At 41.1% G+C, this 13,724-nt stretch overlaps 1 protein-coding gene across 7 annotated transcripts in view; it reads left to right on the forward strand.

Moving 5' to 3' along the window:
• Nucleotides 1-13,724, forward strand: part of MTUS2 (microtubule associated scaffold protein 2) — a 763,477-nt gene that overhangs the window by 554,753 nt on the left and 195,000 nt on the right. For all 7 annotated transcript variants that reach the window (XM_049867778.1, XM_049867774.1, XM_049867779.1 and 4 more), the window contains one exon: nucleotides 920-1,018. In XM_049867778.1, coding sequence (XP_049723735.1) covers nucleotides 920-1,018 — 99 coding nt within the window. The remainder of the gene's footprint in view (nucleotides 1-919; nucleotides 1,019-13,724) is intronic.

Below are 13,724 nucleotides of genomic sequence, written 5' to 3' on the forward strand. Positions count from 1 at the left end.
ATTCGAACTGCTGACCTTTTGGTTAGCAGCCTGAGCTCTTAACCACTGTGCCGCCAGGGTTCCAGGTACACGTAGGTCTGTGTTATTTCCCTAGTCTTCACTGTTCCTTGACTTTCTGACTAAGGCAATGTGAAGGTGAGGGCCTGTTCCAAGCCTACTAAGGAGGAGACAGTGCTGTACTCCACATGTCCCTGCCCATCATCTGAGGGGCATCACCAACGGTTCTATCACCCACACTCCAGCTGTCCCAGGAGCCCTGGTGGTGCAACGTTTATGTGCTCAGCAGTTCAAACCCATGAGGTCACTAGGAGTCAGACCTGACTCAATGTCACCCAACAACAACAACAACCAGCTCTCCCATTCAGCTACAGCCAGCTCCAACAGCAAGGTCCGGAAAGGTGCAGCTGCAGCGGGAAAACTAACGGCTGTCTAGGTCATCTCTGTGGACAGCTGCACGGAAATCAATTAGAGTCAGACTCCGTCCCCTGTGGCATGGCTCTCAACGATGCTGAAGTCATTAGCGGTTATGTTCAGCTGCGGCTTCCTTCCCTGGCTTCTGAAAAAGTGTTTAGATGGAGGGAGGCAGGCTGACTGAGGTGGTGGCTAAGGACAATAACATTTTAAATCCCAGATAATTTTTCAGGGTCATTGGGGTGGCAGTGACCTGCAAGGAAGAAAACCTTTGTCATCAAACCAGAGACAGCAGAGTACTTATTCCCCTGGTCACGCAAAACTAAAACCCCCTTGCTATAAACAAGTGTGTCCTTCCTCAGGCACAGGGGCAGTGACCATAGCAACAAATCACCCCAATAGTATCTTTTTGTCCTGTTTGCCTGTTGTTAAGCTGCCCTTGTCACAAACAGCTTATGTGACTGTGTCCACTGTAACTAACTTTCTTTTCTTTTTTCACTATATATAGGGCCGAAGAAAGAAGCACAGAAAGGTCAAGATGCTCATAAACCTGCAGTTTCATCTCCTAAGAGGACCGCAGCGTCAACCACCAAGCTCCATTCACCAGGTAGTTAAGCGATGTGATCTTAGTTACTGGGGGGAAGACTTGAACTTGGCATTTACTCTATTCAGGTGTCATTAATGGAGCAACTCTAGCCCCGCTAGAATGCGGATCTGTTCCTGTGCTTGACATACGTAGACAGAGGTTTTCTGACTCTAGATGAAATTCACCAACTCTCAGCATAATTTTACCTTAAAAAAGAAAATGTTAACACGCTGTGTTTAAATGGGAGAATCTTCTTTGTGCTAGAGTTGTTGCTGTGTGGTGCTGTGGAGTTGATACTTGGCTCCCGGCAACCACACGTGACAGAGTAGAACTGTAATGGTAGGAGGCTGTAATCTTTATGGAAGTGGATCACCAGGCCGTTCACCCGCAGAGCCGCCGGTTGGCTTCAAACTGCCAACCTCTTGGTTAGCAGCCACGCTCTTAATCATTGCATCACCAGGACTCCTTTGTGTTGGAGTATCTTTGTGCTATTCCAACAGCTTGTAGACACAATTTATAATTGAGAGACTTTGAAGCTCTAACCTCGAGAGATATTTTCTAAAAGAAAAAAAAAAAGAAAAAGGAAATCAAAGTTTGTTACTTTGTCAATGGGAAACCATTTATTCACATTAAGATATGAATAAGGTAGGTAGTGTCACTTGACAGTTGAAAAATCTTTGTTATGAATATGCATTTCGTAAGACTTTAACCCTAACATAGAAAAAGAGTATGCAAAATAACCTCAAAAGGTTTTCTTTAAGCACAAAAATAGTAGCAATAAAAGCAGTTAATGTCTGAGATCTTACTGCTGCCAAGGTACTGTCTTAAGTTCCTTAAATGTATGAGCTTACTGAATACCCACAATAACCCTGTGACATGGGTACTATTATCACTCTTTACATGGGAGGAAACTGAGCACTGATTTTCCCAAAGTCACAGGTATAAGTAGTAAAGCCTTGATTTGAACCTGGCCAATCTGAATCCCAACCCTGCATTCTTAGCCTCTACACTATGAACCAAGGAGCCCTGGTAGTGCAACGGTTAAGCACTTAGCTGTTAACGAAAAGGTTGGCAGTTCAAACCCACCAGCCGCTCCACAGGAGAAAAGACTTGGCAACCTGCTCCTGTAAAGATTACAGCCCAGGAAACTACAGGGCAGTTCTACTCTGTCACATGGAGTCGCTATGAGTCGGAATCGACTCAACAACACACAATGACACTATAAACCAGAAAGCTTGGAGAATATAGAAATTAGCAACATTTCTGGTTAATTAAAAATTTTGGGGAAAGAGGCTGAAGCCATGCATGTGAGGATCAGGAGACAAAGCCTGGTGACTAAATAAGGTGGGAGGTCAGGTCAGAGGACACGGCCCTAATCTGGGATTTCTAAAAGGTAACCCCCTTGCTGGATGAAACAGGAAGAAAAAGAAAGCACACTCTGTAGAAGGAGACTTGCCTATTACACAACTCTGGCTCTGAGAGAAGGGGAGAAGCATGCCCTTAGGAATTCCTAGGAGCCCTGGTGGTGCAGTGGTTAGGTGCTCAGCTGCTAACCGAAAAGTCGGCAGTTCAAACCCACCAGCCGCTCCATGGGAGAAAGATGTGGCATTCTGCTCCCATAAAGATTTATGCAAAAAGTTAACATGCTTGGCTGCTAACGGAAAGGTTGGAGGTTCGAGTCCACCCAGAGGTACCTCGGAAGAAAGGCCCAGCGATCTACTTCTGAAAAATCAGCCCTTGAGAACCCTATCAAAGTCTATAAGAAACTCAGCACCTGAGCTCCCGGCATGTACCTGCTGGGTGCTGGTCTGCAAGAAACAGAGTTCCTTCCTGCTGTGATGCTGAGCAGACTCATTAAGTGCTTTTTATTCAACTGGGAAGCTATCAAAGTTGTGTCCTATAATTTGTCCCTTCTTGCTTACAAGTGTGAAGGTCATGAGCCCTCTCTGATGTTATAAACACGTAGGTTCCAACGCTGCCCTGTATGTTTCTATATCAGTTACACTTTCCAGCTTGAAAATTAAGCCAAGCCTTTCCAGTCATTAGAATCCTCTAGATAGTGGCCGAGTGGCTGCAGATGAATTTTTTATATTCTTTTTCCATTTTCAAGGGCTGCGTTCTCCCAGATGCCCGGCCTTTGCACGCAAAGTGTTTTCACCCACCTCTGTGGTAATGTAAGCTTGCGGGCATTTTCCCGGGGGCCGTAGAGTTGCCAGTGACCTACCACTGGGATCGTCATAGATTCTGCCTGTCCCAAGCCAGAGGTATGCAGCCAGGAGGATGGACAGAAATAAATGGTAATTGGGGCAAGATTTAGACAGGAGGAGGATATTCTAGATTTTGAGTACGCCCCCAAACCTGTGCAACCTGGGAGAGATGTCGTAGGACTCAGCAGTGTGCCGAAGTGGGAGAGCCGTGGTTGGGAGTCAGGAGACCTGAGCTCCAGACCAGGCTTCCCCGGCTGCACACTGGATTGCCCAAGGGCAAGGAGGCCCCTTCTTCCCACAGCGCCTTGTTCAAGGAGCTCTGGTGATGCAAAGGGTTAAGAAACCCTATGGGGCCGTTCTACCCTGTCTCATGGAACCACTGTGAGTTGAATCAACTGAATAGCACCCAACAACAACAGTGATTTGCACTTTTCATCCACAGAGTAGGTCCTCAAAGAATGTTGCCAAGTATTTTGGTGCCCCCCAAAGCATGACATGAAGGGTACAGACGAAATCAGCTCTGTCTGTAGGTCATGGCAAGACACTGATTCAGGTATTTCTGCTGGTATATGTCACGTAGACAAGGAGCACTGGGCATAAGATGCGTTCATGGTTGGCAGGCCTACAAGGGCCAGTCAGTAAAAAACTGGTATTTCTTCTCTTTCAGTCAATTCATTTAAAGATTCCAAAACCACCGATAAGTCCCGTTTTGAAGATCTTTATTGACTAATATCAGAGTGCCTGGGTGGCACAAACGGTCGAGCACTCAACTGCTAATCAAAAGCATTCACCCAGCGGTGCCGCAGCAGAAAGGCCTGGCAATCTCCTTCCCAAAAATCAGCCATCGAAAACCCTACGGAGCACAGTTCTACTCTGACACACACGGGGTCGCCATGAGTAGGAATCACCTTGGAGGCAACCGGCTTATTCTCTGATACCAGTTTCTTAGTTCAGCTGTGTGAAAATTAGAAAGATATCGTAGGAGGCTAGGGCTTTGCTCCTCCGTAAAGAGACCACACACAGATAATTAGGCTCTGCCTAGCTGCTGAGTGAAGTCAAAGCCTGCCTGCTTTGAACCTGCTGTGAAGCTACCCCAAAAGCAATATAACTGTTGCAAGGAACAGGGAAGGAGGTGATAAAAAAATATTCCAGCACCTTGGAGGTGTCCTCTGGGGAGGTGACATACCCTTTACTTAAAGCATGAATGGTGACCTTTCCAGAGAAGTGTGGACCTACCAGGTCAGAAATGAGCCCCAACATCCGGCCTCACCTCAGCAGCACCATCAGCTCAAGGAGCCTGTCATTCACATGTGATCACTGTCCACCAGAAGATTTCCATCCAATATCCCATGAACCCTGTCTTAGTTATCTAGTGCTGCTATAACAAAAATATCACAAGTGGGTGGCCTTAACAAACAGAAATTTATTTTCTTACAGTTGAGGAGACTAAAAGTCTGAATTCAGGCTGCCGGCTCTAGGGGAAGGCTTTCTCTCTCTGTCGGCTCCGGTGGAAGGCTCTTGTCTCTTCTGAGTTTCTGCTTCTGGGCAACCTTCATGTCATTTGGCATCTCTCTTCCCCATCTCTGCTCTGCTCGCTTGTTTAGTCTCTTTTATATCTCAAAAGAGATTGACTCAAGACACACCTTACGCTAATCCTGCCTCACGCTGGCGTCACTAGGGTTGGTGTCAGCCAATGTAGTAACTCATGGTGTCACCGCCTCCATGGACCTCTTCTCACCAGACCATATAGAATCTTTAGTGAGGCTTTTGTACTAATGTTAGATCCCTAAATGGTAATTCTCACGTATCACTGAATGTAATGGCAATTAGCAAAATTAAAATTACCCTTTAAATTATAATATCATATGCACAACTTAAATGTATTTACATTTACATAGTTTCAGGTGGTTAAAGGGCAAGTTTGGTTAAGAAAACAATAGAATTTGAAGTAAAAATGTTTAAGAACTACATTAAAATTATGTTCATTTTAACATTAAACTTTACCGTTACCTAAGATACATTAATGGATTAGGTTTACATAATCAGTAAACAAGACCCATTGCTGACGAGTTGATTCTGACTCATAGCAACCCTACAGGACAGAGTAGAACTGCCCCATAGAGTTTCCAAGGAGAGCCTGGTGGATTCGAACTGCCAACTCTTTGGTTAGCAGCCATAGCACTTAGCCACTCTGCCATCAGGGTTTCAGCTTAATCTGTAACCACCCAATTATATAGAAGTTGTAGAGAAATGCATATGGAAATATATTCATAAATGAAATAATACCATAAAAATAAACGAGAGCAGATACACAAGCATTTCAGCAATTAGTGAACACCTCGATTAAATTAGAACTTCTCTGGCCTTCAAAGCTGCAAAACTGTGGATGGCTTCATTGAAATCAGTGCCCTTTCACCAACTTACTTTTTAATGTTTCACTATTTTTTAAAACCATAATTCAAACTTAAACCCCGAAATTTTCATTGAAGTCAGAAATATATTTGCAAGGCAGTGCTGTCTTTAAAGAAAATTAAAAAGAACTAAAACTTTTTTTAAAAAACTGAATTTAAGATTTAGTTTATATATCTAAATATGTATCAAGAAACATAGCATTTCCCCCACTTCATGTTTTAAATTGTCAGTTTTCTAGTTATCAAAGTTACATAATCAATAACTGTTATAATGTAAGTTTATTACCAATTTTAATTGTAGAATAATATATGACATAGTTGTAAGTTGCTTAAATGTAATATGTTTTAAATTATACAAAACTAACAACAAAATTGTCTTGTAAAATGTTTCTACATTGAATTACAACATTATTAGTAACTGGGAGGAAGCCTTTTGTGATTTTTCTCCTTTTTTTTCCTTTAATTACTACTTCATTCTCAAAAAATTTATTGATATAGGATTACAAATACTAATTACTACAATATTATAGCTAAAATACCAGAAAATTTGGAGGGCAGAGCCGACATGGTGCTATAGACAGAAACACCTCACCATCCCTCCAGAGCCAAAGACCTGAAATATTAAGTACAACAGAGACAAACATCAATCCTGGAACCCTAAGCATCAAATGAAGAGATAAAGAACTCAACCAAGCCCCAAATGGAATAAGAAACTGACAGAGAACAGAGAGTGAGGAGAGATACGGAGTGGAGGTCCCCTATCAGCTAACATGGCACAGATTCGCCATCTTGGACTCCTCAGCCACCAAGATCCGCAGACAGGGAGTACGGGAAGATAGCTTCATGGAGCTCCCAGCAGGAGACAGAGCACCAGGTAACCAGTGATACACACTTCCCCCACTCCCCGCCCTTCTTCCCTTTGCTCGGACTCCACCGCTTCACAGTGGGCCACAATCACTCAGCCAGAGAGGTGTTGGCTCCATGCTGATTGTATTCACCCCGCCCATACCAGCTGCCTCCTTCACTGCCATTTTCTTGTTGCTGTTGTCGCATTTTTCGGCTTCTTTTGGTTTCTTCTCTCTTTCTCACCTCCTTCCCTTCCTTTCTCTCAAACACCTGGCTCCATGTGCCAGCTCCGCTTCTTCTTGACAGGCTGTGGAACTGCTCCTCTGGTCCGCACCACCATGTCCATGGGATCCCTGGTGGCATGTTTTTTTCTTTTTCTTTTATACGTTTTGTTTTTCTTCATTTCTTGGTTTCTCATCTCTCTCTTCTTTCCTTCTTTTCCTGTCTCCTGAATACCTGGTGCTGTGTGCCATCTCCGTGCCTTCAAGGTGGGCTGTGCAGGACCCAGCAGCTTGGGAGCCACTTCCCCAGTTGGTACCGCCAAGCCAGTGGGCTCCTTTGGGAATTTTTTTTTCTTTCTTTGATTTCTTGTCTCTGTCTGCCATCCTTCCCTTCTTTTCCCCTGAGCGCCTGGTGCCATGTGCCATCTCTGCTCCTCCTTGACAGGCTGTGCAGTGCTGCTCAGTTGGGGCATTTTTTTTTTCTTTCTTCTCTTTTTCTCTCAATTTTTTTGTCTGTCTTTACCTCCCTTCCTTACCCTTCTCCTGAACACCTGGTGCCATGAGCCATCTCTGCTCCTTCTGGGTGGGCTGTACAGAGCTGTTTGGCTGTACAGCACTTCTGGTGGGCTCCCTTGGGGCACTTTTTTTCTTTCTTTTCTTTCTCTCAGTTTCTTATCCATCTCTACCTCCCTTCCATTCTTTCCTCTGAACCACCTGGCATCTTTCCTTTTTTTTTTTTTTTTCTTTTTATCTGTCTCTTCCTTTCTCCTGACCACCTAGCCACATGTGCCTTTCTCTGTCCTTGTTATTTTCATCTAGTCTCTTATCTCCCTCCCCCCATCTTTCCTTTCCTTACTCCCTCCCATCTATCTGTGTGTGCCGTACCTGTCCCTTCTTGACGGGCTGTGCCTCACCACCTGCCTACAAAGCCACCGGCATGTGGCTCCCCAGGTCAATGCCACTCCAACAGCAGGCTCCCTCAGCATTTTTTGGGGGGGGCCCTTTTTTGTCTCTCCTCTTTCTCTTCTTTCCCACACCCACTTAGCTCCAACATCATAACCTTCCCCCCACGCTGCTCCTGCCTACCTGCACCATGTGCTGAACATTGCACCCCCGAGCAGCACAGGCACAGTCTACTGGAACCTGCCCTGCACTAACCCCTAGCCCCACCCTGTCAGCCCCAGTAAATTCCACAAACAAGCCATCCCAACCCCTCCCCTTCCACTGGACCTGCTGTGCTGCACCATAGCAGAGCAACTGGCCCTGCCCATTGGACAAGGTGGTGAGAAGCATTGTACTCACAGACAAGCAAACAACAAAGAACACACAGCCTGCTTGCTCAGACATAACCTAATAAAACAAAAAAGCAGGACAAAAACAAACAAATCTACAATCGGTAAATGAAGAAAGTAACTACTGAATGTCCCAAAGGCAGCAGACAATATCAAAACACATTTTAAAAAAGTGGGATAGAATGGTTCCAGTAGGTGCCCAAAATAAAACAGCAGATGACCTTCCAGTAGAAGAAAAGACACTGGAAATACCTAAAAGGGAATTCAAATCTCTCATATTCAGAGCTATCCAAGAATTGAAGTAAAAAGCAGACAGAAATGAGAAAAAAAATAGACAAAAGCATGGAAAAGGCAGACAGAACAATGGAAGAATTCAGGAAAAGAATACAGTAACAAAATGTGAAGATAAATTCACAACTAGAAATCATACACAAACAGCAATTAGAAATCCAAAAGATAAACAACAAGATTTCAGAAGTGGACGGTGTCACAGAAAGTCTGGGGAGCAGATTTGAAACAATGAAAGACACGATTGGCAAAGTTGAACACAAATACTTGGATACCACTTTGTTTGAGGAAAAATCAAAGAAAAGAACAAAAAAAATGGACAAACCCTGAGAATGATGTGGGATACAATCAAAAGCAAAAATTTGCAAGCAATTGGAGTTCCAGAACGGGGGGAAAAAACAGAAAGCACAGAGAGAGTCACTGAAAAATTGCTGACAGAAAACTTTCCTAATATCATGAAAGATGAAAAGCTGACCATCCAAGAAGCTCACCAAACCCCGTATAGGATAGACCCCAAAAGAAAATCACCAAGGTATATCATAATCACACTGGCTAAAACCAAAGACAAAGAATCCTGACAGCAGCTCAAGAAAAATGAAAAGTCACATACAGAGGGGAAACAATAAGGCTAATCTCTGATTACCTGGCAGAAACCGTGCAGGCAAGAAGGCAATGGGATGACATATGTAAAACCTTGAAAGAAAAAAAATTGCCAACCAAGAATAATATATGCTGCAAAATTCTCACTCAAATATGATGGTGAAATTAGGGCATTTCCAGATAAATGGAAATTAAGGGAATATGTAAAAACCAAACCAAAATTTACAAGAATTATTAAAGGAAGTCCTTCAATCTGAAAACAAACAACATCAGACCACAGCCTGAATCTAGGATGCAACGCTGTACCAGCCAGATACGAACCTAGGAAATGAACTCTCAAGGACTATCCAAAACCAAAAAAATTACAACAGGGAATGAGAGAGGTTAATCTGTATACGACAACAACATCAGAACAATAAAAGAGGGAATAAAAGTATAGCCAGGCACTCCTTGGAAACTCAGTGGGGCAGTTCTACTCCATCCTATAGGGTCGCTATGAGTCGGAATCGACTCGAGGGCACTGGGTTAAAAGTATAGAACTTTCTAATGAAGAGGAAGGTAAGGTGATACCAAGTAATAAAGGACTGTTGAAACTTAGAAAGATAAGGGTAAATTTCAAGGAAACCACAAAGAAAGTTACAAACCTACTCAGGTCAAAATAAAGAAGAAAAACATAAAGTCTCAGTAAATGCAAAATCTACAAAATAAATAAATAAATGGGAAAAAATCCACAAACAAAAGGAATTCAGCATAGGAGAGTAAGAAGAACAAAGAAAACATCAGCACCACAAAAAAAAAAAAACTACAAAATGACAGCAATAAACTCACACTTATCAATAATCGCACTGAACATAAGTGGCCTAAATGCACCCATAAAGAGACAGAGAGTCACAGAATGGATAAAAAACCAGGGCCCATCAATATACTGTCTACAAGAGACACACACACCTTGGAAACAAAGTCGTAAATTTGTTAAAAATCAAAGGATGGAAACAATATATATCAAGCAAACAGCTACCAAAAGAGTGGCAATACTAATCTAAGATAAAATAGACTTTAAAACAAAATCCGCCATAAAAGACAAAGAGCGTTATATAATGATTAAAGGGAAAATCCATCATGAACACATAACCATGATAAATATCTACACGAAAAAATGACAGGGCTTCAAAATATATAAACAAAGTCTAACAGCACTGAAAAGAGAAATTGACAATTCCACGATAATAGTAGGTGACTTCAACACATCATTCTTAGTAAAGAACAGAACATCTAGAAAGAAACTCAGCAAAGATACAGAAGATCTAAAGACCACAGTCAGCCACACTCCACCCAACAGTTGCAAAGTACACATTCTTTTCTAATGCACATGGGACATTCTCCAGAATAGACCACATCTTAGGCCAAAATATTAGGCCATTGAGATAATACGAAGTATCTTCTCTGATCGCAAGGCCATCAAAGTAGAAATTAATAACAGGAAGAGCAAGGAAGAAAAATCATTTACATGGAAACTTAAAAACCACTGGGTAATAAAAGAAATCAAAGGCAGAATTTAAAAAAATCCTACAATCAAACGAGAATGAAAACACATCATACCAAAACCTTTGAGACCCAGCAAAGACAAATGCTTAGAGGTTAATTTATAGCAATAGATGCATGCATCAAAAAAGAAAAGGACAAAATCAAAACATTAGCTACACAACTTGAACAAATATAAAGAGAACAGCAAAAGAAACCCACAGCCACCAGAAGAAAGGAAATATTAAAGATCAGAGCAGAAATAAATGAAAGAGAACAGAAAAACAATAGAATCGACAAAACCAAAGTTGCTTCTTTAAAAGGATCAACAAAAGAGAAAAACCACTGGCCATATTGACAAAATAAAAACAGGAGAGGATGCAAATAACCCAAATAAGAAATGAAATGAGGAACATTACAGCAAACCCAACTGAATTAAAAGGATAATAACAGTACTATGAAAAACTATACTCCAATAAATTTGAAAACCTAGAGGAAATGGACATATCTCTAGAAACACACTACCTACTCATACTAACACAGAATGATGTTGAAAATCTGAACAAACCCATAACAAGAGAAGAGATTGAAAAGGTAATTTAAAAAAAAAAAAAAAAAAACTCCCAACAAAAAAAAGGCCCTGGCCCAAATGTCTTCACTGGAGAATTCTTCCAAACATTCAGAGAAGAGCTTACACCAATACTTCTCAAACTATTTCAGAACATAGAAAAGGGAAGGATACTTCTGAATTAATTCTATGAAGCCAGCATAACCCTGATACCAAAACTGGACAAATACACCACAAAAAAATTGCGGACCAATATCTCTCATGAACATAGACGGAAAAATTCTCAACAAAATTCTAGCCAATAGCATCATGTCAAAAAAATAATACATCATGACCAAGTGGGATTCATACCAGGTACCAAAGGATGGTTCAACATTACAAAATCAATCAACATAATCTACCACATAAATAAAAGAATCACATGATCACCTCAGTCAATGAAAAGGCATTCAACAAAGTCCAACACCCATTCCTGATAAAAACTCTCAATATAATAGGTATAGAAGGGAAATTCCTCAACATAACAAAAGGCATCTGTACAAAACCAACAGCCAACATCATTCTTAATGGAGAAAGGCTGAAAACATTCCCCTTGAAAACAGGAACAAGACAAAGATGCCCTTTAACACCACTCCTATTTAACATTGTGCTAGAAGTCCTAGCTAGAGCAATAAGGCAAGAAACAGAAATAAAGGGTGTTTAAATTGGTAATAAAGAAGTTAAACTGTCCCTATTTGCAGATGAGATGATACTATACATAGAAAACTCAATAGACTCCACAAGAAAACTACTGGAAGTAATAGAAAGATTCAGCAGGGTAGCAGTATACAAGATAAACATACAAAAATTAGTTGGAATCCTATACACCAGTAAAGAGAACAACAAAAAGGAAATCAAAAAAACAATACCATTATAATAGCCCCTAAAAAAAAAATTTTTTTTTAGGAATAAATCTAGCCAGGGATGTCAAAGGCCTATACAAAGAACAGTACGGAACCACTACTGCAAGAAACCAAAAGAGATCTACATAAATGGAGAAAACATACCATGCTCATGGATAGGTAGACTCAACATTGTGGAAAAAAGCCATCTACAAATACAGTGCAATCCTGATTCAAACAGCATTCTTTGAAGAGATGGAAAAACTAATCATTAACTTTATGTGGAAAGGGAAGAGGCCTGAGATAAGTAAAGCACTATTGAAGAAGAAGAATAAAGTAGGACAACTCACATCACCTGACCTCAGAACCTACTATACAGCTACGGTAGTCAAAACAACGTGGTACTGGTATAGCTAGAGATACACTGGCCAGTGGAACAGAATTGGGAACCCAGATGTAAATCCATCCACCTTCTGTCACCTGATCTTCAAAAAAAAAAAACAAGGGCCCAAAGTCCATCAAACGGGGAGAAGAGAGTCTTTTTAACAAATGATGCTGGCAAAACTGGATGTCCATCTGCAAAACAATGAAATAGGACCCATAGCTCACAACATACACAAAAACTAATTCAAAATGGATCAAAGACCCAAATATAAAACCAAAAACAATAAAGATCATAGAAGAAAAAATAGGATCGACACTAGCTTCCCTAATACACAGGATGCAAACTATAACTACCAACAAGTTCCTGAAGATAAGCTAGATAATTGGGATCTTATAAAAATTAAACATTTAAGTTCATCAGAAGACTTCACCAGAAGTGTAAAAAGAGAAACTACAGCCTGGGAAAAAAATGTTTGGCTATGAGAAATTCGACAAAGGTCTAATCTCTAAAATCTAACACCTCTACAACAAAAAGACAAATAAACCATTTAAAAAAAAAATGGGCAAAGGAAATGAACAGATATTTACCAATGAAGACATTAAAGTGGCTAACAGACACATGAGGAAATGCTCTCGATCACTAGCCATTAGAGAAATACAAATCAAAACCACAATGAGATACCATCTCACCCCGGCACTACTGGCATGATTCAAAAAAGAAAAGAAAAGAACAGATGTTGAAGAGGCTTTGGGGAGATTGGAACTCTTTTGCACTGCTGATGGGAATGTAAAATGGTACAACCATTTTGGAAAATGATATGGCACTTTCTTAGAAAACTAGAAATAGAAATACCATATGATCCAGCAATCCCACTCCTAGGACTATATCCTAGAGAAATAAGAGCCATCACATGAATAGACATACGCACACACATGTTCATTGCAGCATTGTTTACAATAGCAAAAAGATAGAAACAACCTAGATGCCCATCAACAGATAAATGGATAAACAAACTATAGTATAAACACACAATGGAGAGCTAGGCAACAATAAAGAACAATGATGAATCTGTGAATCTAAAAGGCATCATGCTGAGTGAAATAAGTCAATCACAAAAGGACAAATATTGTATGAGACCACTACTGTAAAAACTCGTGAAAAGGTTTACACACAAAAAGAAACCATCTTTGATGGTTACAAGGGAGGGGAGGGCTAGGAATGGAAAAACGCTAAATACACAACAGATAAGTGGTGACTTTGGTGAAGGAAAGGCAGTACACAATACTGGGGAAGCCAGCACAACTTGTCCAAGGCAAGGTCATGGAAGCTCCATGGACACATCCCATCTCCCTGAGGGACTGAATTGCTGGGCTGAGGGCTGTAGGGACCATGGTCTCAGGGAACGTCTAGCTCAATTGGCATAACAGTTTATTTAAAAAATATTCTACGTTCTACTTTGGTGAGTAATGTCTGGGGTCTTAAAAGCTTGTGATCGGCCATCTAAGAT

This window comes from Elephas maximus, chromosome 23, assembly GCF_024166365.1.
Source record: "Elephas maximus indicus isolate mEleMax1 chromosome 23, mEleMax1 primary haplotype, whole genome shotgun sequence".
Taxonomy (NCBI): domain Eukaryota; kingdom Metazoa; phylum Chordata; class Mammalia; order Proboscidea; family Elephantidae; genus Elephas; species Elephas maximus.